The following is a 26,782-nucleotide window of genomic DNA, read 5'->3' as shown; positions in this document are numbered from 1 at the left end:
CTATGGGACAGGTTTTGAAAGCAAAGAAATATCTGTGTGTGTATATAAGTAAAGACTGTTAGATTATTTTCTAAAAAGGCTAAAACAATTCACATTTCTACTAGAAATATATGAGCACACTCCTTATCTTGTCAACAAGAGATATTAACACACTATTTAACCTCTACCTATTAATGAGTTTGAAATGATAAAAATTTCCTTTATCCTGACTACTAGTTTTATCTGTCTTTCTGGTTGTTTACTGACTACTTAGATTTGCCATCTAGTGAAAGGCTAATTCCTATCATCTGCTCATTATTCAATAAGGCTCCTTATCTTTATTTTGTGAGAATCTTTTGCATGTTTACTTTTGCACAGTAAAACAGCCACATAATTTGAAGGTATTTCCTTCATTTGTCTACTGACTTGATTTGTGATGTCATGCCAAAAGGTTTTAAGATTCTTCTTTACACTTGCAATTTTATTAACCGCCATTCTCTCAAAGGTAACATCTATATTCCTACCAGAACCCCTATGCAGATTCTTCATTAATAAAATGATTTTAAAATTTATATGGAAAACTGAGAGGGGAACTGCCTTTCTAATTACTAAACATACCACGCAAAGTCACTACAATCAAAACACTTATTACTAGCATTAGAGTGAACAAAGAAATAAGTGAAAGAGAAGACTGCCTATAAATACATACTGCATGTAAATAGTAGAATATATAACAAAGATGGTAATTCAAACTGAGAGCAAAAGTATGGTTATATAAACATGTAGTGCTGGAATAGCTGGCCATCTAGTCAGTAGAAAATAAAGCTGAACCACAATTTCAGAGCACTATAAAAAATATTCTTGATGGATTAATAGTTTAAAGTCACAAAGTTTTGAAGAAAATCTAGGTAACTATTGGGACATCTTAGGGATTAAGGAACTCAATTCACTTTACTTTCTAAATCTATCTGGGCCAGGATGATATTCCTCTGGCTCTAGAGCAGAAACTTTTTCTGTTAAAGGACAGATAGGTCATATGGCCTATAGATAGGTCATATGGCCTATAGATAGGTCATATGGCCTATAGATAGGTCATATGGCCTCTGCTGCAACAGCTTAACTCTGTTGTAGCTCTAGATAATATGCAGAAACTAACTGAAATGTCTGAATACCAATAAAACTTTATTTACAAAAACAGGCAGTGGGCTGAAATTGGCCTGCATGCTAAAAAGCTTGCTGACTGCTGTTTTGTATTCTGTAGGTTTGGCAGAGGAGTAACTGACTTTCGTATGAAAACAGGTCATTCAACATCTCCTTGAACATTCCAGTGTTGAGCAAGTTACTCCAAAACAAGTCAGTCCATTCTACAGTTTAATAGCTCTATTTTTTTTTAAGGTTATTAAAATAACCTTAAAGTTAAAACTCCAAATTTGTTTCCTGGAGAAATGAAGTTTACCTCTTCCACAGACAGACCTTCAAATGTATCTGAAGAGAGGTGTTTTAATCCACACTCCTTCCTTATTCTTTCCTCTGGTCTAAATAATGCTTTCCCTACTGTTCATTGTTGGGTACTCCATACACTGAAATATGGTGTCCAATGTTTCATGCTAATAATAACCAGAATTTTGGATAAACTCCAAATTTCATCGGACAATGAGGCAGAATCACTAAAACATTCACTAATAATTTCATTAATAAATTCCATACTCCCTGTTCTCCGATTACTGTGCCTTCCCACCACAGTAACTGAAAACAACAGTCAAACAGCCTCCTATTAAGAATACACAACAGGACTGCACGCAAAAGAAAGCTTATAAGTTCTAAGGTGCCTTTTAATTTCAAAACTGAAGATAGCAAGATCCCCTCTAACAGAGGACAAGGACCATTAGTCATAAGACAGTTCATTTTAGTCATAAGACAGTTCAAAGGAACCCACAATAAAGTTCTACAGATAGACCCTCTCTATTAGGTCTTGTGTTATTAGCCCCAACCTACAAACTTGAGTCTTTAAAAATGATGAGAGCAATATCAGGCAATAAGAGAAGTTCTTTAAAAACTCTCCCAAAACTTCAGTCTCCTTACTTGTTCTAACCAAGAACTGGGGATCCCCAAATCTGCAATTTCTCCAGGAAATGTTAAGGTAAGGAGAGCAATAGCTGGGAAGGATCCATTTTACTTCTTTTCCCTACTGCTGGTAGTACACTGACTTATCTGACTCCCCAGAAATGGAATCTGACCTTTCACACATGCTAATTCATAGCAATATAAAAACTGGTATCAATACAGTTTAGTAGAAAGATGATTTTCAGAGTAAGAAAGATTTAGTTTTGACTTTATAGTCAAATAGCTATAATGATCTGTATAGCTTACTTATAATCTCTTACTACAAACTAGAGGACATTTCTAGTTCTCTTACTATAATACAGGTAAAACAAATCTCTATCATCCTGTTTTTAAATGATTAGAAAAAAGTGAAATGCCTTACAGATTGCTTAGAACATAGTACATACTTGGAAATAATCATTAATCTTTTAAAGAAACCACAGAATTGAAAAAAACCTTACAAAATCATAATGAACCTTTTGCAGAAGAGGAAACAGAAGATCAAAAAGGAAAATGACTTGCTAGTCACTCCTCCTTCCTCGATGAAAGCCTAGGTCTTGAACCTATGCCTTATTCCTGACCAACTTAAATTTCTCTGGTCCCTGCTAAGATTCTTCCAAACCTTTCGTGTTTCTACTAGGTACCATTTAGTTTTATTAAGGAGTACAAACTATTTTGGATTTTGTTGTTGTTCAGTCACTAAGTCGCATCCAACTCTTTGTGAACCCATGGACTGCAGCACACCAGGCCTCCCTGTCCCTCACTATCTCCTGGAGTTTGCCCAAGTTCATGTCCATTGAATCACTGATTCTATCCAAACAACTCATCCTCTGCCACCCTCTTCTCCTTTTGCCTTCAACCTTTCCCAGCATCAGGGTCTTTTTCAATGAGTCAGTTCTTCACATTAGGTGGCCAAAGTATTGGAGCTTCGGCTTCAGCATCAATCCTTCCAATGAATATTCAGGGTTGATTTCCTTTAGGATATCTAGTTTGATCTCCCTGCTGTCCAAGGGACTCTCAAAGAGTCTTCGCCAGCACCACAGTTCGAAAGCATCAATTCTTTGGTGGTCAGCCTTCTTTAGGGTTCAACTCTCACATCCGTACATGACTACTGGAAAAACCACAGCTTTGACTAGACAGACCTTTGTCAGCAAAGTGATGTCTTTGCTTTTTAATATGCTGTCTAAGTTTGTCATAGCTTTCAAGAAGCAAACGTCTTCTAATTTCATGGCTGCAGTCACCATCCACAGTAATTCTGGAGCCCAAGAAGAGTATATCTGCCATTGCTTCCATTTTTTCGCCTTCTATTTGCCATGAAGTGATGAGACCAGATGCCATGATCTTGTTTGTTTAATGCTGAGTTTTAGGCGAGCTTTTTCAATCTCCTCTTTCACTCTCATCAAGAGGTTCTTTAGTTCCTCTTCGCTTTCTGTCATTAGTGGTATTATCTGCCTATGAGGTTGTTGGTATTTCTCCCAGCAATCCTGATTCCAGCTTGTAACTCATCCAGCCCGGCAATTCTCATGATTTACTCTGCATATAAATTAAACAAACAGGGAGACAATATACAGCCTTGTTGTTCTCTATTCCCAATTTGGAACCAGTCTGTTGTTCCATGTAAGGTTCTAACTGTGCTTCTTGACCCATATACAGGTTTCTCAGGAGACAGGTAAGATAGTTTGGTATTTCCATCTCTTTAAGAATTTTCCAGTCTATTGTGATCCACACAGTCAAAGGTGTTCATGTAGACAATGAAACAGAAGTATATGTTTTTCTGGAATTCCCTTGCTTTCTCTATGATCCAACGAATGCTGGCAGCTTACTTTGTACATCTGGAAATTCTTGATCCAAGTCTAAAGCCTAGCTTGAAGGATTTTGAGCATAGCCTTACTAGCATGGGAAGTGAGCACAAATGGCTGGTAGTTTGAACATTCTTTAGCACTGCCCTTTGGAATTGTGATGAAAAACTGACATTTTCCAGTCCTGTGGCCACGGCTGGGTTTTTCAAATTTGCTGACATCATAAGTGTATTATTAAAGCAAAAAGTGTTTTAGAAAAGTTTAACAAAAAATGAAAATAATATTCTTAATCTCATCAAAAGATCCATTGAAACACCCCATGTAATGTCTTAAGACAATTCTTCCTTCTGAATTATACTCTGTGGATGTCTACATCCTAATATGATAGCTAGACAAATTTTATTCCAAATCCTGACATTTCTGATAAGAGGGTTCTTTTTCTTTATAAGCCTTACAGGGCCACCCAATTAAGAACACTTACCAAAAAATATTATTTTTCTTATTAATACCTTCGATATCACTTCTTTACACGTACACACAAAAACCATTTAAAAAATCTTAAGGAGTTCTAAAGGTGATGGCTGAAAGAAGCCCCAGAAGGGTTAGAAAACTGCTGATATGCTTGAAAGAACGCACCTGTCGATCCACCTCTGGAAGTAGTAAAAGCAGTCGCTGTTGGCAGTCTCCAGGAAGGACTGAAAAGGTGTGTTTGTTGATTAGCGCTCGTAGGTTTGTATTAACCAGAATGGAATCTGGCGTCTCAACATCAATCTCAGCACATTTAGTTCTCTTCATTTGCCCTGTAAAAACATGGAGAAGAATCACCTGGGCCGCCTTCACATTCCTGTTTCTTTCTAAACTATACCTTGCTCTGCAGTGCAAAAAAGTCATGGCTGTCGTTACTTTAAAATATCACACTATGAAGAAGATAACACTTAAGGTTTTTAGAAATAAACAAAGCAAATTTTGTTCATTCATAAGGGATAAAAAAAAAATATGTTATCTCCCCTGCAAAACTGGAATAAACTGTAAAAGTGAATCTTTTGTCATACTAAAAAATGCATTTTATGTTTGAGATTTGATCATTTCCCTAATGGAATTGAGAAGTTTATAACACATACATAGAATGCCTGAAAAGTAGAAAATTCAAATATCTCTATAAATTACACCGAGGCTCTTTTTCTCTTCCCATAATTATTTTCATCAATTTTCTCTGCATTAGCTAAAAATGTTATGATTGAACAGCTTAGCAGTACAGGAAGTCTGTTCACAATAGGAAGGTTTCAGTCTTTCTAGACACTGATAGAGTTGAGAACACAGTTTAAAACATAAATGGGATCTGTGGCTTTCAATTCTACAGAATTTTCTCACATTATTTTTCCTGTATTCTTGCATTATTACCCCCCTTTCAATCTCTGGCCTTTCTGACACTTCCACTATTTAAGACATTGGACAGGCTAGACTCACGTTCCCACTTTACCTTCTCTTTTTCAATCTCTCCTTTGACCTATGTACTAGGAAATTTTTCCACCTCTAACTTTTAGTACTTCTACTAGAATTTTTTATCTCTGCTCCCACAGTATCTAATATCCTGGAAATCTTTATTTTCTGATTTTTAAAAACAGTATTATTCTGTTCTTTCATGGATGTGATATCATCTTTTATGTCTTTCTGTGAATACCATAGCTTTTAAAATTATTCGTTTAACATTTTCTCTTTCCTGATTTATCTCTACTTTTGTGAGTCTATATTTCAGATTCTCTTACGATGGAGGTTTTCAATCACAAGCAAAATCAGGTCCTAGAAGACTGAAAATTCTGGTGCCAGGGTGTGTCTTGCAGACTGATGAGCTGGACAGAAGTAGATTCAAGATGATCTCTTCTAGCTGGCAATCAATAAATTTGCCAGCGCAGTTGTTTTTTTTTTTAGGCTATTCAATTTCTTTAAGTACCAATCCCTCAATCTCCTGCTGAAGCTTAGATGGGGAGGAAGAACACAGTAACGGACATAGAAACATGCCCCACTACTAACATTCTGGACACCAAGCAAGCAGGAGGATCTATTCTGTATTTGTGTTTTATTTCATTTCCCTGATTCCAGTATACTGCCTCCTTATCTGTCCTCAGTTATGTATGATGTCTCTAAACTTAAAGTCTGTAAGATTTAATTTCACCTCAAAATAAACCTCTTGTCTCCTGCTAGGCTAAGGCATCAAACTGCTTCTTATTAACTTTTAAAGAAGGTTCTTCTTTTCAACCCAATGCTTCATCCTCTCTAAGACATGGTATTTCCAATTCTTAAACCCTTCTGGAGTTCTACAGGCTCAGCTGGCTTGCTTCCTACTGGCACCTGCTCTTCAGCTCTGTGAAAGACTCTATCCAGTTTTTATCTTTCAAAATTTGGTGATATTGCCTGTCCATCTGTTATCTTCTTGTTTTCTTTACTCTTAAGGGTTTAATATGGTTTTTCCATATTCTTGCTTTAGTGGGACTTGGAGCAGGAAAAGTGGTTCAGTTTGCCATGTTCAATTATAAGCCCTTCTATGTATACAGAGATAAAATATAAATAATGCTGGATAAAGAAACCCCTTGTCAGAAAGAAAAATTAACCACAAAAAGGCTGATAACAGATCTTATTCTGAAATGAAGTTTTATATGCAGGAAAGGAAGAACATGAAAATAGTCAAGTGCTCAAAGGTGAACAGGAAGCAGCAATTAAGCCTGGCAGGTAATGAATTTCAAACACAGAGTTGACAATTTAATGTCTGAGAACTGAGTCCTTAGTAAAGTAACTTACTTGTGTGGAGCCTGTCAGACCTCTGGAATGACTTCTTTCCCAGGCCCAGCAAATGATTTTCCACTTTAACCGAAGAAGAAGAAAAGCTAGAGTTTGAGTTCTGAGGGCTGCTTGACTGTCCATCAGATTGCTTTCCTTCCCATATCGCTAGGGGAAAAAATATATAACCCCGAAGTTATAGATAGAAACTAATCAATCAAAAGAACAATTAAATTATACAATGCTAACCAAAAGGTTATCAAGGAAATCAAACCAGTCAATCCTAAAGGAAATCAATCCTAAATATTTATTAGATGCACTTATGCTGAAGCTAAAGCTCCAATACTTTGGCCACCTGATGCAAAGAAATGAGTCATTGGAAGAGACCCTGATGCTGGGAAAGATTGAAGGCAGGAGGAGAAGGGGATAAAAGACGATGAGATGGCTGGATGGCATCACTGACTCAGTGGACATGAGCTTGAGCAAGCTCCAGGAGATGGTGAAGGAGATGGCATGCTGCAGTCAGCCCATGGAGTTGCAAACAGTTGGATGTGACTGAGCAACTGAACAACAACAAACCAAAAGGAATTATGTTTGAGGCAATGTGACCCTGCAGATGTGCTCTGAGTCTGAGAATTAGGAGTCAAAAGTGAATAAAATCCCTTTCTTCCTCCCAGCACATTATTTGCTTCTAGTGGTAAATTTCCTTTCTAACAAAAAGGCAAAGTTCTACAAGACATGGTTTAAATCTGGCAAACCCATAAATAAGCTGGCATTGAACTGAACTGTGTAATAAAAAAATCCTATAGCTCGACCAGTTTAAATTGAAAAGAAAATAAGCAACAGTAACAAAAAATCCAAAGGCCCGTGGATATGTCCAATGGAAACTCAAAGGTATTATGTACTCTTAGGAAAGATTTATATTTTTAAAGGAGAGAACTTGTAGAGTTCAGCTTGAGCAACTTGGAAACATCAGCTTTATAAGGTTACTAATCAGAGGCTTCCAAATATTATTGTTAGACATTTTGGGAATGAGTCACTGATCTTATTCTAACATGCAAATCCCAATGATGTACTTTAAAATAACTGTATGATTACGCTGCATAAATTTCTCCATTTACCCTAAAAGGATTTATACTGAGCATTTGGCAGTATAAGGATTATGTAAATAAATACAATAATTGAAAAATAAATAAAAGACTATATGGGTTTTATATACAATACTGGAAAAGAAACTTTCGCTGAAAAGACACTTGGTCTGCCTACCAGGTTTGGCAGGTACAGGGTCACTGGATGCTTTGACAGTCTTCAGAGAGAGGTGCTGGTTGGAGGAGATGGACATGCTTGGCCTGCATTGCTGCTGCTGCTGTTTCTTCTGTTGTTGCTGTTTTAGTGCCTAGAAAGAGAAAACTGACTGTAAGAAACAAAACAAATCAGTTTTTAGTAATAATAAATGACTTCTTTTAAGTGGTGAGGACCATGCTGACTATACAATTTCTGTGAAATCTATCCAAGTAAACAAAAATCTCAATTAAACTAACATAGGCCTAAATGAGCCTTAAAATTTGGATTTTTTTCCCTCACCAATATTCTCCTGTATATAAATCTGAGAAACTGTCATTAACATTTTTTTTAGAACTTAAAAATCACCAATAAGCCTGGGATTTCTCAAACTTGTAGTAGCAGAGAATTAGATACGATCATTCTGAAAATAGAATTCTAAGCCCTGAACCAAGAACAGTTCTCATTTGTATCAACTTTATCTAGAAATATAAATATTTGCCTTATGTATGCTTCAGAGGTGCTGCAGTTGAACAAAAAGTAGTAAATAACTACTTGAATTTGATCTTGTGTAAGAGCAGTAAGATTTGGCCCAATGATCAAATGAATCTCAGTGATTTATACCAATGTGGTAAACTGAAGGAAGGGAAGATTAGAAAACACTGGTTCTATTAATAAGAAGTGTGGTTCCTTCTGGTTACTTCAGAATATTTTAATTTCTATAATGTTCTTATAGAATATACTAAACTAGAACGAACAGAAAAATAAAGAGCTTCCGAGGTTTTAATCATGAAGATACATAAAAGCAACTGTTTAATTCAAGAGCTTAAAAAAAAAAGACAAAGAAACTAAAACTACCTTTCAGGAAAAGGCTGAACATCTATGACCTCACTAAAATGTCAGCTGAAGCTTTGACTTTCAAGACCATCATGTAGAAAAGTGTGGAATAACCAACTGCCTACTTGGTTTCAGATTCTTTCTTCACAATACGGTTTTCTCCTACTTCACATTCACATGTAGTTCTGGCTATGCCATATAGGCACAGTGGCAACACTTGATTTTCTTGATCTAAGCTGTCAGTGAAGAAAAGAATACTCAGAGTCTCTGGTATCTGGCTTACCTTTCACTTATAACATTTGTAATAGGTGAGGAAGAAACATAATGTCAGTTTTGTCTGATCATTGATGACAGCTTATCTCTCATTCTTTGCAATCAGAATACAAAATGTTAGTAGGCTTCCTGTGTGGCAGCCACTAGTATTTATTTCTTTCTGTTCGCAGTATGTAGGTCATTCTAGGTTAATGCGAAATTTAATAGAGCTACTTGATCTTATCTATTTCTGCTATGATCACATAAATTCAGATATAAGATAAAAATGAAACAACTTACAGCTTCTCTGTTTTAAGAACTGCATTCAGTTTCCCCCTCCCTCAGTAGGATACAAACCCTGTTCCTAATTTTAAAATTTAAAAAACAAACAATAAAAAGAAATTTCACTGTGGTAAGGTAAAGGATAACTTATACTGAAATGTTTTCTCACCTAATAATATGAAAAACATACACAGGAGGCAAAAACTTTACATATCAACAATCTAATTTACCTAATTTCCCATATTGATATTCTTTAAAGAAAATACAGTATCTGACTCCTGAGATTACAAGAAAATAATACAGAGTAGTTTTTTATGTCATGAATAAGGTAATAAGTTACAGTCATCAACTTATTTTTCCTTACTGAGTTTCTTCTACACTTACATTATATGTGTGTGTTGGTGCATATATACATATTCATGTTTCCATTAAAAATATATTATTGTTCTGGGTATGTATGTCAAATATGTGTATGTTTTTAATGAGTGCTGTAACACATCTTGATTTTAACTATTAAACATTATAGTGTGGTGATGTTTATATGTACAGAATAATTTCATTACAAAGTAAACTTTTAATCCTATATAACTGTCTAATGTATGGATATGCCACTGTTAATGAAGCAACTCATGTATGTATCTCTACTTGTAAATTTTTCCTATTACAAACTTTAATCCAAACATTTTTCTGAGTGTGAATGTATGAATACATGCATTTTTCTAAGATAAGTTTCCAAATATTTAACTGCTTAGTCATAGGGTATGCGCACTTAAAATTTTAATAAATATTATAACATTTTTCTCCGAAACAGTTATGATAATTTATATTCTACCAGCAAACTACAAGCAGTCCTTTTCCCATGTACTTGACAGTGCTTTATGTTATAATTAAGCTCTATTATATATACCAATCTAAGGACAGAAGTGGAGAAGGCAATGGCAACCCACGCCAGTACTCTTGCCTGGAAAATCCCATGGACGGAGGAGCCTGGTGGGCTGCAGTCCATGGGGTCGCTAAGAGTCAGACGCGACTGAGCGACTTTACTCTCACTTTTCACTTTCCTGCGTGGGAGAAGGAAATGGCAACCCACTCCAGTGTTCTTGCCTGGAGAATCCCAGGGACGGGGGAGCCTCGTGGGCTGACGTCTATGGGGTCACACAGAGTCAGACACGACTGAAGTGACTTAGCAACAGCAACAAAAGGATAGAAGTGGTCTGTGTTCTTAATCATTAGTTAAAATTTATATGTACTGATAAGCTGCATTTCAAAAAAATGAAAAGCCAGTTCCTTGAAAAGCCCAGTAAAATAGTCAGCAAGTAACACCAAGAAAAGATACATTATAAACAAAGTACACTGAGGAACAAAAGAAACACACACACAAAAATACTATGTACAACTTTATACCAATATTTGACAAAAAAAAATCAAGTGAACTAGACCATTTTTTAAGAAAAATAAATTTCCAAAAAGAATCAGAAATCAATAGTAGTACTAAATGAAATTGAAACACCCTAGCAGTAAAAGGTAAGATCTGCAAGACTAATTTCTATTATTTTTTCCAAAAATCTAGAAAAATATAGAGAGCTACAGAACTTAATAAATGCTAAGAACAATTCTGATTCCAAAGCTGTACAACGATGGTACAAGAAAATAACAAAATCTAAGCTAAACTCATAAAAAAGAAAATTCCACTCATATATTAAAAATGATGTAACAAACATAATAGGGCTTATTCCAGAGAGTTAACTATAGATTAACATTAGAAAATCTACCCCTGGAATTCTGCATACTGGCTGACTTAAAAAGTTACCTGATGACTTAATAAATGCTGAAAAAAATCAACCTGAAAGAATTCAATACCTACTTGTAACACACACATACACACACACCCCCCATAGCACATTGGAAACTAATGAGGAACTTTTGAAGTGTGATAAAAAGAGTTATCTATGACAAAGCTATAACGCAGAGGTGCATAAATTATTAAAAACAAACTGGGAAACTGTATAAAATTTTTCCTTAAAAGGACTTACTGTCCTTTCAAGAAACTGTCATTGACTGCCAGAAGCATGCATTTTTAATGTACGAGAGTATACTTCTGTACACAGAATAGCATGATTACCTGCTTTAGTGCCTTCTTGCTGTGCTTCTGTGATGAAGAAATGACTTTACCTGCCGGAATGGTAGGAGATGGGCAGCCCGAATGAGGAGAGGATGGCTGTGACAGCCTAGATGATACTAGGGGGAGAAAAATGACAATTCCAAGTTTTGTTATCAGAGGCGATATCAGGCACCATTCCTTTCCCAATCATATATAGTGCTACCTGTATTAAGAACTGTGACCAAACACTTTTGGGAAGGATCTTCTTTTTGGAGTTCTACTGCAAACAGCCTCCCTTTTCAGTTTATTTCCTCAGAAAGCTCTAGTGAAGGATGACAGGATGGGGAAGGGATGAATGTTAGTATTCATCACTTCTCATTCTTTAATTTTTTCAATAGAATTGACTGAAGAAGCAGGAAGCAGAATATAAACCATGAGTCATCAACTAAGGTAAAGTTTAGAAAAGATTCTAGAACCTACTGGACAGTATGTATGTCCTTAAGGTAAATCTAGTAACAACATGGTATTGTGGAAGAGTCCTGGGCTGATAGAACGGGTTCCAATTTCCCTTATCTTTAAAATGAAGGCAATAAGGTCATTCCAACCTCAAACACTACTGTTCTCTAATTCTTATATTCCTTCAACTCTGATATCCATGTGAAAGGGTGCTTTAGGACTTCTGATGAAATCAGTGTAGGGATACATAGGAAGGAACCACTCTCTACTTCATCTCTAGCTGTTTTATCAGACTTGGCCAAACCTCAGTATTGCGTGAAGAGTTTTCCCCAGAAAGGGTCTATACTTCTTATAATAAACACCATTAAGATCTTCATGTTCTCTAAAGTTCGACAGTGTATAATTTATGATACAAGATAATAAAGAAATTGCTGACTCAGACTCAAAAATAAAAATGAAGACAACAGTAGACAATATTAAGAAGACTCATCATACTTAACTTCAGCTTTGTATCCCAGCCCTAACTGGGGGTTTATATATGGGAAAGAAAGTGTGGTGTTAAAAAAAAAAAATGTTAATTGTAACATATAAAACAAAAAATGGAGTTGGGTAATTCCTGAGATGGTTAAGCAACAAAAAGAAACTAAATTCTTAGTGCACTCAGATGCTGACCAATTTTTTAAAATAACATTTTCACTGAGATACAATTCCTATACCATACAATGCACCTGAAGTGTAAAATTTAATGGCTTTAAAAATATTTGCAAAGTTGTGCAACCATCATCAGAATCAATTGTTATCACCCATTAAAAAATTCTGTACTGGTTAGCTGTCATTCTTCTTTCCCCCTAACTGACTTCCCTCTTTAGTGATGGGCTTTTTTTTTTTTTAAAATTAGTGTTTTAAAGATTCATCTATGTTTCAGCATGTATCAATACTTTATTCTTTGTATCACCAAATAATATTCTACTGTATGCATATACCACATTTTGTTATTCATGAGCTGACAGACATTTGGACTGTTTTCACTTTTTGGCCATTATGAACACTCATTAGCAGGATTTTGTGTTGGACATATGTTTTCAACCCTCCTGGGTTCATATCTAAAAGTGAAATTGCTGGGTTTTTCAGTAACTCTATGTTTAAACTTTTTAAGGAAGTCCTAAACTGACTTCTAAAATGGCTGCACCATTTTTACAGTTCCATCAGAAATGTATGAGTGTTCCAATTTTTCCACACTCTTGTCAACACTTGCTATTGTCTGTCTTCTTGATTTGACCAATGTTTTTAATGGACATTATGAAAATAAAGCTAAAAACTATTAATATTTAACTATATTTACTTTCTTTTTAATAGTTTGCGGAAATCTGAGAATATACATGTCCTCAACTGCCCCAATATCTAAAAATAAACAAAAATCAAACCAACCAAAATGACCCCATTAAAGAATGCAAGAATTCTAACTGTGGCCTGGAAAACACACAATAAAGCTATCTGTGATTACCGGGGCAAACCTTTGGAATGTTTCCCTTTAAGGCAAAAGCCCTTTCTAGCAAATGAATCCATAAACATATCTTGAAGCCAACTAAAATAAATCAAGAAAATTCCAGGACCTACCAATGAGGAAAATCTCCCAAAGTTGACTTAATGCCAAATACTGGTCTCACAACTTTAATGAAACTTTCAAATATTAAAGGTTCAGAACTACAAAGAGCAAGCACGATTTAAACACATTGATAAACTCATCTCTTTTAATCCTTCTAGTGCCTACATTATCTCTAAGACACATTAACTTTATTAGAGTAACCAAGAATTAAACATCATCTATGCGCCTAATGCTGTGCTAGGTTCATTTGAACAGAATTTCACTGAACTCTTATAACCATCCTCTAACGCGAAGAACCGACTCATTGGAAAAGATTGTAATTCTGGGAAAAATTGAGGGCAAAAGAGGATGAGATGGTTGGATGGCATCACCAACTCAATGGACATGAATCTAAGCAAACTCTGGGAGACAGTGAACTCTGGCATGCTGCATTTCATGGGGCTGCAAACAACTGGACACGACTTGGCGACTTGAACAATAAGGTAGATACAACTTCTCTTTCTATTCCCACCCAATCTCCTCCAATTCTACCCTCTGAGATAACTAAATAATATAGTTGGATTGGTATCCTTGTTGACATTTTTCTATGCAAATAAAAATATGAAAAAATTTCAAGGATGTGTATTTATATATAAATATTAAATGTAAACACCTGCATATTGTGATGGTATCATCTACATTTTCCTTATCTAGAAATTTAATTAGCCTGCAAAAGGACTCAGGTAGTAAGGAGCACAACCAACAGTTGAACTTTGCATAGTTTCAGAAGAGTGAGTACTTGTAGTGCGTTAAGTGGTGGCCACTAAAAGTGTCCATGTCCTAACCCCCAGAAATGTTATAATATTTGGAAAAGGAGACTTGGCAGATATAACTGATTTTGAGACAAGGAAATCATCTTGGATGAGCCCAGTGGGTCTTAAAATCAAATGACGAGTTACCTTAAACACAAGACAAACACAGAGGAGAAGTCCATGTGAAGACAGAGGCAGAGACTGAAAGATCATCGTCCTTTTAATAGCTACATAAAATTCCATTGTGCAGATGTATCATAATTTCTTCAACTGGACTCTGATGAGTAGTTTAGTAATTTCTAGTCTTTTGTCCTTATTATTACACTGTTTTAAACACTGGTTTCTAAGGTATTGTACCAAGAATGATACCATTATTATCTACAAAATGCAAATTACTGAATCCCAACCCAACTCTACTGAACAAGAAACTGTGAAGGTAGGGCCCAGGAATCTGTCTTAATGAGCTCTCCAGGTGATTCTGATACATGTTCAACTGTAATATACCGAGAAACCAGCTTTCCAAGTGATTTAGAACTTGAGGCTCATTAAAACCAGTTTTACTTATCTAGTTTACTGAAGTAGTTTCAGCTTGTTGGATCCATCTGTACCATCCACTAGGTATAAGCTCAGAAGGCACCGCTTTTCAATATAGCATTGGGAATTTTCCATTTCAACAAATGATTATCATATGGAACAAGGTCCAAAGGGTAATGGACTATTCATATTAAATGCATTTGAATTAAAAGAATTAGTAAATATCTCTTAGTATTTTATTTTTTCTCCTGAAGATATTCAGTGAGACCCTCTGAAGTATTAGAGGGACTATCAGAAATAATGAAGCAGTAATACCAAAATTGAAACTGAGCTTTATACAGTTAAAGGATTAATCGTTGAAAGACTGATAACAATTTAAGTTCCCCAAATCGTCTTCATGGTCAAAAAGAGCAATACTTCTCTTAAGGGAGAGTTTTAATTTTCACAAATTAATAATAAAAATAATTTTATTATTAAAAATATATAAACACAATAATAATAAATAATTTTATCAGAAGATGAAAACAATAATACATGTAGTTATTTCATGCTGCAATATCATATTTCAGGGAAAAGGCAGACTTCACTTAGATACGATCCTACCCAAAAAGCAACAGAAAAGGTTGATTTTAATCATTTTTCTGGTGTTATTCCATCTTACCTTGACTTGGAATTCCATAAAGCTCTTCTCTGAACATTGTTTCCTGTCTGGAAATTAGGAACCAAAACTACAAACTTCTAAGTTCTTCCACCTTACACAGAAATCAATAAACTAGTTTTAACATTTGACTGAATTTCAAGGTTCTACTCTCTGTTCCTATTTGGCTGAAAGGTATACCTATTTCAAGAGAGTCTCTATCGATTTCCAACTAGAAGTATCAGTTTTGCTGTCAGAGCTCTTTATTTTTGTACATAAAAGGAAGTGGGTTTCGATACTATCTCAGTGTTCTTCCTGTCTTACAATGCATTTGCAATAAAGTGATGTCAGATTGAGAGTAAAAGCTCTAAATAAGAAAACGAAATAGACACACATTTGTTTTACCTTTATTAATACCTGCAATTGACTTAGAATTGTTCTGCAGCATGCTACTACTATCACTGCTAATTACAAGTTTTCCACTTTAATTTGCACTGGACTACAAAAATACTCATATGCATACAACAGAAAATTAAAACTACACTTCTATGCCTATGCCATATGCACGACTCAAGAATGAGAGAAGTACATCCTATGAGAGACTAAATCATTCTTCATTATTGCTAGCTTAGCATTTATCCATTTCTTAAGATATCAGAGCTGCCAGAGTCGATGTGAATTCCATATGACATCACATACACTTCTCATCTCCACCTTTCAAACACCACGTGACGTTCATCCTAATCTCAGTTTAACAGGCTACAATCAGAAAAGATCTTAAGATCTCAACATAAACTGAGGCTAAGTAGTTAATACTGTGACAATTTCAAGAAGAATGCATCAGAGGCAGTTAGAAAATAATTTATGTTGACTACAATTTTGAATTTGCTATAACCTTGATGTTAATATCTTCTATTATTATGCCAAGTATGGGGCAAGGTTGTAATATTTTAATCTAGCCATTAACCTACTGAGAGGAGGAGAAGGGGACAGAGGATGAGATGGTTGGATGGCATCACCAACTCAATGGACATGAGTCTGAGCAAACTCCAGGAGTTGGTGATGGACAGGGAAGCCTGGAGTGCTTCAGTCCATAGGGTCACAAAGAGTTGGACATGACTGAGCAACTGAACTGAAGCTACTGAGAATGGGGTTCAACTGTTATTTCTTAAATCCTCCTGTAATCACAACACATTTACCTCACAGATAGCCTTTCACAACCATGTAACAATCACTACCTAAAACAGCTATTCCAGCCTATGAGCTGCCAAAAAGCAAAGACCTACACAACCGTGACTTTGTTCCCAGTTTACTGACCATCTTTAATGCTCATTTCCCTGTTTCCAGCCACATCCAGAAATTATGACATCTGTTTCTCTTGCTTGATGACCTGGTTTGGTTCCTAATCCTAGATCAACAATTCCCAAACTTAAAAAGAAAAATGTAAACTGGGGGGAAGCAGAGGAGAGAAAGAGGCCTATATACTTTTGGCTCCATCTTCCAAAAAAAGAACAGGAAAAAAAAAGGAGGGGGGGTGGTCTTTAGTATAATCTGAGAAACATTAAGACACTGGACACACCTCTCTTCACTACTAACTGGGATTACTTTTAAAAAATACATATCAAGAATACTGAGGATCTCCCTGGTGGTCCAGTGGTTGAGAATCTGCCTTGCAATGCAGGGGATGTGGGTTCAGTGCCTGATCAGGGAACTAAGCCTGTGCACTCCGGAACCCATGCGCCACAAATGGAGAGTTTATACACTGCAGCAGAGATCTTGTGTGCCACAACTAAGAAAGACCCTACACAGCCAAATATATAAATCAATTTTTTTTTTTTTTTTAAAGAATGTTGGTCACAGGTCCCAATCTTGCCTTGCCTTTATTCCATTTGTTCATAACACTTAGGGTCTGGGCTGTTCTCTAAGTGGTTGTGATTTTAAAGCTAAGATCCCCTGGTTTCAAAATTTGTCCAAATAACATGTGTAGCAGCTGTTATGAGAGAACTCAGATAACACAACCAGTTATCTAAATTTTCTCCAAGAGTAATCCACACATTAACACAGAAATGGTAATAAACCTGATGACTTTTCTGATACAGTTCAAAAATCAATAGCTCTACTAGCACTTAACATTGAGTCAATTATTCTAATAAGTGTTATCTCTAAATTCTAGATTCAAAGACAACTCACCTACAACTGAAACCTAAGAGGATATCCAAGCTAGGGAAATTCTTGAATGTCTGTTTTGCTCTGGCATATCACTACATCAGTCCTTATAAAGTAACCAGCATGAGCTGGCTTAAAATCTGTCCTGCCATATATGGCTCAATTTACCAATACTGGGGTAAAAATGATTTTGCCTCTTCAAAAAGACTGTTGAAAAAGAAGCTACAGATAATTAGCAAGACTAGGTAATAAAATGTATCTCTAAGTGGAAAATTCATCCCAGGGAAGCTACAGCAACAAAGATGTTATTCTCTAAAAAAACAATTTGGGGTAAACTATAAAGCAGAAACCAAGCAGGAGATGAGGGCAAAGACTAGCAGACTAAATTTAGTCTTTGCTAGTAGAAATGAAAAGCATTCTTTTCCTAGTAAGGAGTGAGCTGTTAAAGCAATTTAGTCCTCAAATTTTAGAAGAGAGTATTAAAGAGGTAAATAACATAATAGCATCCTAAGAAGGGTTACAGGTAGCCAAGAGCTGAAAATAAACCCAGGTAAAAACCTAGAGTTGTCCAATGCGATGGCGACTAGCCATATGTGGCTATTTAAATTCAGGTTAACATAAAGTGAAAATTCAGTTTCTCTGTCACACTAGCTGTATTTCAAGTGCTCAAAAGACGCATGGTGCTAGTGACTACTTTGTTGAGTTACACAACATAGATGCAGAACACTTCCATCACTGCAGGAAATTCCATGGGACAGTACTGATCTAACTAGTAAAGGAAAGAGAATAACCGACCCGGGGTCTGGAAGAAGAAGAACTATTAACAAGGGCGTTTATGCTACGGCATTCAGTCCTTTGTTGAGGGGTCAGGTGGATTTACCTTTCCTTCTCCACCTGCTCTTTTTTCCCTCCTTGTTGCTGCCACCATCACTGCTGCTGCTGCTGTTCTCAGAACTCTGGGAATCTGACTGACCATCACTGCTTTCTTCTGAACCTTCTGAAAGCTCTTTCACCCCATCCGGCACATCTTTCTGAAAATGTAGGCATCCAATTAGGATTAATCATTACCATTTCAGCAAACAGGAATTAAATTTCTGATATGCATTATTGTGACTTGCAATTGTGCTGATTATTTTTTAGAATTGTAAGATTCAGTAGCAGAACCAGCAATTTCTGATTCCTGTCACCTCTCTTCTTTGTGTCAAATTAGCTACTGTTTGCTTCTATACTCAAAGATAAAAATTATACATGACAATCTTATGCACGTACAACACAGAGCCTTAGACAAAAACTTGCTATATATAAGTCCAGGTAAATGATGAAATGAAATCTATAAAATGTATACAATAACAATTTTTAAAAATGTAAGCATACCCATCATCCATATAATGTATATATATTTGTGTGTATATAAGTGCCATTATGTATTATAAATTCAGATAAGAGTCTGGACAGCAAGAAAGAGATGGCAATTATTTGAATCTATTTGGTTCCAAAAATTCGCTAGTAAGTAGCAAGAGTCAAATATAAAAGGAATCATTAAAAAAAAAAATCGTTGAATCTTTGGTTTCTGCACTGCATAGTGAGAATGCTAATCAGAAACGATTCCTGTGTCAGCCACAGTATGATAGATATAACAGGGAAGCTGTAAAATTAAGAATCTAGGGTTTGAATTTTGGCCTTATCTTCTCCTAATGATGCAGCTCTGGGCAAAGTCTTAAACGCTCATGCCTCAGCTTCCCTGTAAGATGAGGTAATAGTACCTACCTTAAAAGATCATTCTGAAATTAAATGAGTTAATAAATGTAAAATGCTTAGTACAGTGCCTAGCATATGATAAGGTTCAATAAATATTAGCTGGCTGCTATGTATTTATATAGTATATAAAATATAAATACATTAGTGAATGCTAAGTTATAAAACTAGGAATGATTCTTTTTTCCTCTCAATATATTTTGTTTTCCCACATAATTTATTTTTATTATCAGATCAAAAATAATTTTGACACATGACCATCCTACCTACAACTGGCACTCACAACATTATAATCAAGGCAGTTATCTCTGGGGGCTTCCCTTTTGGTTCAGTGGTTAAGACTCTGAGCTTGCACCAGAGGGGGCATGGATTTGATTACTGATGGGGGAACTAAGATCCCACATGCCACAGGGTGTGGTCAACAAAAAAGAAAAGAAGACAGCAACCTCTGATCTGGTAAGGAATTGTTTTTTTCTCACTTAGGTTTATACTCCAGTGCCATTTCACATGTTATACCATTTTCTAAAAACACATATCCCTTATTTTTCTATTCTTTCTTTCAAAATGCAGGAAACTTCTACGGATTAGTTGCCAAAGAGACCTCTTGATCCATAAGTTCAACAAATACTTTAGTACAAATATAACTATCTTCCTAAACTTGTGATCCCTCCAGGATCAACTCACACCCCACATCTTAGAATCACTGCATCCGTTCATTTACTCCCAAGAGTTCACATTTTATTTCTCTAATGTTCCTTGCCTCCATCTTTTAGCAGTCTCATGAAAAGTGTTAGTCGCTCAGTCGTGTCTGACTCTTTGCGACCCCATGGACTATAACCTGCCAGGTTTCTCTGTCCATGGAATTCTCCAGGCAAGAATACTAGAGGGGGTAGCCATTCCCTTCTCCAGGGGATCTTTCTGACCCAAGGATCAAACCCTGGTCTCCCACACTGCAGGCAGATTCTTTACCTCTGAGCCACGAGAGAAGCCCCAATCACTCTCATAGTATAGCCCAATTATCACTTCAAAACAATCATAACCATCTTTTTGACAAGTTTCCCTGCTTAACTCTTAAGTGTATCCTAATTGAATTATCTTCCTAAACATGGATTTGATCATGCTATTCTCCTGAAAGCCTCTGCCACTTCCTCAACACATGACTACCCTCCCTCCTCCTCTCTCCAATTGCTGAGTCAGGTTTTCAAAAGCCTCCAAAGTGTGTTCTTCACCTAACATTTACCCCACCCCGACTCCTTACCACACCAGCCCACACACAGATTATGGTCTAACCACTCCAATTTACTCCCAAGTCCATTCTGAATCCTTTTATCTGTGCCTCTGCTTAACCTATCCCCTTGTCCTGGAAGGCCCTTCCTCCCATTACCAAAGTTCAACTCAAATTTTACAACTTTAAAATAGCAAAAATAAAAACAAAAACTTATAAATTCCTTTACTCAAGATGAATCTTTATTTCTCTACACTATAACAGCACTTTATAGCACAGTACATTCTGTCACTAATTATTTCAGTAACTATGTGAGATTTAAGAGATCAGGAACCTTAATTTATCCTTCTTTATAGCCTCTATGTGTCCAGTACAGAGTAGGCATTTAATAAATATTTTTAACAATATGGAAGGTCTACAACAGCTCAAACCTAAAAGAAACATAGAAAGCTCCATGTGGGCTAGATCCCTGTAACCCTAAGAAGTTGAACAAGGTGTTTTAAAAGAAGGTATTAAAGGTGAGTTAGATCTTTTAAAAATTAGCATGCTACACACTACCACCAAGCACAGTGATGACTATAGCCAAAGCTAAAAAGGTAAGAGGGGAAAAGAGTTGCACACACATGTGGACATAAGTCACTGATGATAAATTTCCTTTGAGAAATAACGCTCTCCTCAGTCCATCTGGATAGAGAGGGCTTAACCACACCTTCATATCAAGGGTGATCATGAACCTAAGGGCAGCCATCAGAAGATTCAATACATTTGGCAAAGGTGATCGTTTAGGTACAGGCACTTGCGCCAAGCCATACCAATTAAGCTACAACAGAACTAACTAAAAGGGCTCCTGCTTCAGTTTGTGAGACTCTTTCCCCCCAGGCTTACAGCGTGCAGAATGGGGCTTGTGAGTGAAGTCATGTAGATGAGGAGAAGGCCTGCCTTAGAATGAAACCAAAAGAAAGCAGAGAGACCCATTTCTGATGACAATCATTTGAGCTCCTGAATTCAGGCTGAGTTTCCCTAAAACTTTGAGCTATGTGAACTAATAAATTCTCTGTTTTCCTCAAGTTCATTTGAGTTGGTTTTTCTGTTTATAACTGTAAGGACAATGATAAGTCAAGATCCCTTTTTAGTGCAGGAATTAGAAATTAGCAAGCTTGTTATGGTAAAAAGAAAATGGAAATTCAGTCAGATCTGAGTTCATATTCTGGCTCTAATACTATCTGGCCAACACTGGGCAAGAAAATCCAATCTTCTGAACTTCGGCTTTCTCCATTATAATAAAGAAATAATAATCACAATTCTGAATTGTAACGGAGAATTAAATGAGAAAGTAGTATAAAGCATTAAAGCTATATGCTCCACGGTAACACTCATTATTATTTAAATGATGTGAGGCCCTTTAAAAAGTCACTGGAAGTAATTTTCAATTCATCCTTTCAAAATAATATTGTGGCAGAGAATGAAGTGAAGTTACTTCTCCAATCTACCTACACATGGCTACAGATTAATTAAAGAAAAAAGTACTGGACATGGGATTGAAATTTTTACTTCTTCTTGAAAGTAAGCTCTTCAAGAACAGAATTCTGTCTCTATGATTCAAGTATTATTTATATATAGTCACTTCCTGTTTTCACTTTTAAAATGACTCCTTAACAAAAATATTTACCTTCAAAGTATATACTCCCATTCTACCTGGAACCTTATAGAAGATGCCTTCTTCACCTCGGGAGTTTGTGTGCAGCATGGCATTCAGGCATGCAAGAGGGGAAGTTCCACTGTCAAAAAAAACAAAACAAAACGAACACAATGATTAGTTTCTAGTCTCTGAAGAGCCTGTGTAACACTGAATTAAGATAAAATTAATGGATCAACACTCATTTGACAAAACACATTTTTAAGTCGCTTCAGTCGTGTCCGACTCTGTGCGACCCCAGAGACAGCAGCCCACCAGGCTCCCCTGTCCCTGGGATTCTCCAGGCAAGAATACTGGAGTGGGTTGCCATTTCCTTCTCCAATAAACTATAAAAAGTCTATAAATCTAGAGAGGTGACCATGGAGAAAATGGATGTAAAATTAATTTCCAGATATCTAAAGAAAAAACAATTTTATAATTTTCTTGATCTCAATTCAGCATCTAACATTTAAGTCAAGAAAAATTTCTCTCACAGAAGTATCACAAAAGTATTCTGTAAAGATTTTATTTTACCTACAATTTCATTTGTTAACACACTTCAATAAAGCTGAAAAAAAAATTTTAATGTATTTCGCTTAGTACAAGCCTGTTCAGAAGTAAAACAGAGAGGAAAAATAAAACACAAAGAGAAATAAACAATATTAATCTCCTTCCATACTGTTGTACCAGAATGAATTTTAGTCATGGAAAGAACATATTTCCATGGCCTTTTTTAAACCAAGATATAATTGACATAAAATATTATATTAGTGTCAAGTGTGTAACATAACGATTCCATATTTATCTATATTATAATGGTTTCTTATATTTGCTGCTGCTGCTGCTGCTAAGTCGCTTCAGTCGTGTCCGACTCTGTGCAACCCCATAGACCGCAGCCCACCAGGCTCCACCGTTCCTGGGATTCTCCAGGCAAGAATACTGGAGTGGGTTGTCATTTCCTTCTCCAATGCAGGAAAGTAAAAAGCGAAAGTGAAGTCACTAAGTCCTTAGTGACCCCATGGACTGCAGCCTACCAGGCTCCTCCATCCATGGGATTTTCCAGGCAAGAGTACTGGAGTGGGTTGCCATTGCCTTCTCCTTCTTATATTTAGACCTATCATAAGATCACTTAAAAAGACTTATAAAACAGGCTTTGGAATATTCATCTTCTATGTAGAAACTCGATTAAAAGTTTACTAATTCTAATATGTTGTTGTCTATAACTGACGTAGAGCCAGACATCCTGGAATGTGAAGTCAAGTGGGCCTTAGAAAGCATCACTACGAACAAAGCTAGTGGAGGTGATGGAATTCCAGTTGAGCTATTCCAAATCCTGAAAGATGATGCTGCGAAAGTGCTGCACTCAATATGCCAGCAAATTTGGAAAACTCAGCAGTGGCCACAGGACTGAAAAAGGTCAGTTTTCATTCCAATCCCAAAGAAAGGCAATGCCAAAGAATGCTCAAACTACCGCACGATTGCACTCATCTCACACACTAGTAAAGTAATGCTCAAAATTCTCCAAGCCAGGCTTCAGCAATATGTGAACCGTGAACTTCCTGATGTTCAAGCTGGTTTTAGACAAGGCAGAGGAACCAGAGATCAAATTGCCAACATCCGCTGGATCATGGAAAAAGCAAGAGAGTTCCAGAAAAACACCTATTTCTGCTTTATTGACTATGAAAACATCTATTTCTGCTTTATTGACTATGCCAAAGCCTTTGACTGTGTGGATCACAATAAACTGTGGAAAATTCTGAAAGAGATGGGAATACCAGACCACCTGATCTGCCTCTTGAGAAATTTGTATGCAGGTCAGGAAGCAACAGTTAGAACTGGACATGGAACAACAAACAGACTGGTTCCAAATAGGAAAAGGAGTTCGTCAAGGCTGTATATTGTCACCCTGCTTATTTAACTTATATGCAGAGTACATCATGAGAAACGCTGGGCTGGAAGAATCACAAACTGGAATCAAGATTGCCGGGAGAAATATCAATAACCTCAGATATGCAGATAACACCACCCTTATGGCAGAAAGTGAAGAGGAACTCAAAAGCCTCTTGATGAAAGTGAAAGTGGAGAGTGAAAAAGTTGGCTTCAAGCTCAACATTCAGAAAATGAGGATCATGGCATCCGGTCCCACCACTTCATGGGAAATAGATGGGGAAACAGTGTCAGACTTTATTTTTCTGGGCTCCAAAATCACTGCAGATGGTGACTGCAGCCATGAAATTAACAGACGCTTACTCCTTGGAAGGAAAGTTATGACCAACCTAGATAGCATATTCAAAAGCAGAGACATTGCTTTGCCAACAAAGGTTCGTCTAGTCAAGGCTATGGTTTTTCCAGTGGTCATGTATGGATGTGAGAGTTGGACTGTGAAGAAAGCTGAGCGCCGAAGAATTGATGCTTTTGAACTGTGGTGTTGGAGAAGACTCTTCAGAGTCCCTTGGACTGCAAGGACACCCAACCAGTCCATTCTGAAGGAGATGAGCCCTGGGATTTCTTTGGAAGGAATGATGCTAAAGCTGAAACTCCAGTACTTTGGCCACCTCATGCGAAGAGCTGACTCATTGGAAAAGACTCTGATGGTGGGAGGATTGGGGGCAGGAGGAGAAGGGGACGACAGAGGATGAGATGGCTGGATGGCATCGCTGACTCAATGGACGTGAGTCTCAGTGAACTCTGGGAGTTGGTGGTGGACAGGGAGGCCTGGCGTGCTGCGATTCATGGGGTCGCAAAGAGTTGGACACGACTGAGTGACTGATCTGATCTGATCTGATCTGATTCACTAAGTTGTGTGGGACTCTTTTAAAAGCAACCCATAGACTGTAGACTACCAGGCCCCTCTGTTCATGAGAATTTCCAGGCAAGAATACTGGAATGAGTTGCCATTTCCTTCTCCAGGGATTCTTCCCAACCCAGGGCTTGAACTCACACCTCCTGCATTACAGGCAGATTCTTTACCACCGAGCCACCAGGGAAGTTAATATTCATTTATCATATTTTCTGGAGTTTTAGCTATATAATAAACTTCTGTAGAAAATTTATATATAAAATTTTCCTTTGTAATTGCAATCAATTCATTTTCCTAAATGGAAATGTGTGGCATCCTACAGGATAGAGCAAACTTTTGACATAAGAGAGAAAACTCGAACACCACAAAAGAAAACCTTAATAACTAAATAAAAAATAAACATTTCTGTATAGCAAAGTAATATCATCAACAAAATTACACAAAACACACAAAGCTAGAATAAGTAACTGTAAAACAAATGACAGACAATAATGAATAATCCTAAGAGAGCTTCTTTGAGGAAAACACAAACAACCAATTAGAAAAAAATGGATTAAGGATATGAACATGCAGTATAAACGGCCAACAGAATACATGAAAAGCTGCCCAAACTTAACAGTGGTTAAAGGAAAACAATGAAACTGAGACACCACTGGTCAGACTTGGAGAAATCAAATATAGTCAAGTCTCTGTTGGCAGTACTGTACTAGCGTCCGTTTCCTGGCTTTGATATCATACTACAGCTATATATAAGAGGCTACTACTGGAGGAAGCAGGGTGAGGTATACACAGGACTATTCTTATAATTTCCCATAAGCTTATCATTACATTTTAAAAAGTGAACTGATAAAACCCATTGCTGGTAAGGTTACGGGAAAATAAGCACTCTTAAAGACTGCTGGTGGGACTGAAAACTGCCACCCCCTACTCCCCACCTCAATTCCGTCCTAGGAAAGTAACATGGAAGTATCCATTAAAATTAAAACCATTAGGGGCTACTGATTCAACAACCCCACTTCAATCAATTCCCCCAAAATAAGACCACAAAGACCTACAAACATACATGCAAGGATTAACTTCAGCATTGTTAAAAGTGTCAAAGCACTGAAAATGACTTCAAAGTCAATAAAAGAATGGCTGACCATATGTTAGTAAGGTAACCAACAGGATATGAATCAATAACAGCTACATTAACAGCAAAAAGAGTGCTAAATTCCAGGAAGCATTCTGGTTAGACCTCACAACAATCCTTTGAGGTAAGCAAAATTATTACACCATTTTTACAAATGAACAAACGAATATACTGAGGTGTTAATAAGTAAGCTGGTTCAAGATCACATAGTGCTTTGTAAGTGGTGAAGACAAAATTTCAGTAAGAAGCAGAAGAGGAAAGAAACTGCTTAAAAAGAACATATAACTAAGTAAAAAGAAAACATGCTATAATCTGTAGCTCAATAACCTATCTGGTAAAAGGTTTGCCCTAATTTTTGGTATTCAATTTCAGTATTAAGTACCCACTCTGTTTAGTACTGTTTATTAAGTATTCAATAAACTAGGGTCTGTGGCTCCAAGGAGGAAAGCTTTCTTGTTCAAAGTTTATCAGGACTGTTAGACAAGGGAACAAACTGCCATGGCACACTGCAACCAGCGCTACCAATACAGACGCAAGTGCACGATCCCTGACCCCAAAACTTAAGGTCAATTGTTTCAGACATAAACATCTGGATT

At 36.6% G+C, this 26,782-nt stretch overlaps 1 protein-coding gene across 6 annotated transcripts in view; it reads right to left on the bottom strand.

Moving 5' to 3' along the window:
* Positions 1-26,782, bottom strand: part of ASXL2 (ASXL transcriptional regulator 2) — a 109,742-nt gene that overhangs the window by 15,044 nt on the left and 67,916 nt on the right. For 3 of the 6 annotated variants that reach the window (XM_044926156.2, XM_044926153.2, XM_044926152.2), the window contains 6 exons: positions 22,249-22,357; positions 18,480-18,630; positions 11,431-11,546; positions 7,923-8,052; positions 6,678-6,824; positions 4,518-4,681 (listed from right to left, as the gene is read on the bottom strand). In XM_044926156.2, coding sequence (XP_044782091.2) covers positions 4,518-4,681; positions 6,678-6,824; positions 7,923-8,052; positions 11,431-11,546; positions 18,480-18,630; positions 22,249-22,357 — 817 coding nt within the window. Of the gene's footprint in view, positions 1-4,517; positions 4,682-6,677; positions 6,825-7,922; positions 8,053-11,430; positions 11,547-11,632; positions 11,732-15,457; positions 18,424-18,479; positions 18,631-22,248; positions 22,358-26,782 lie in introns of those variants that run through there. The other 3 variants (XM_044926155.2, XM_044926154.2, XM_006046231.4) reach the window with 3 other exon arrangements.

The sequence above is a fragment of the Bubalus bubalis genome, chromosome 12 (assembly GCF_019923935.1).
Source record: "Bubalus bubalis isolate 160015118507 breed Murrah chromosome 12, NDDB_SH_1, whole genome shotgun sequence".
Classification (NCBI taxonomy): domain Eukaryota; kingdom Metazoa; phylum Chordata; class Mammalia; order Artiodactyla; family Bovidae; genus Bubalus; species Bubalus bubalis.
This window is presented reverse-complemented; position numbering and strand designations above follow the sequence as displayed.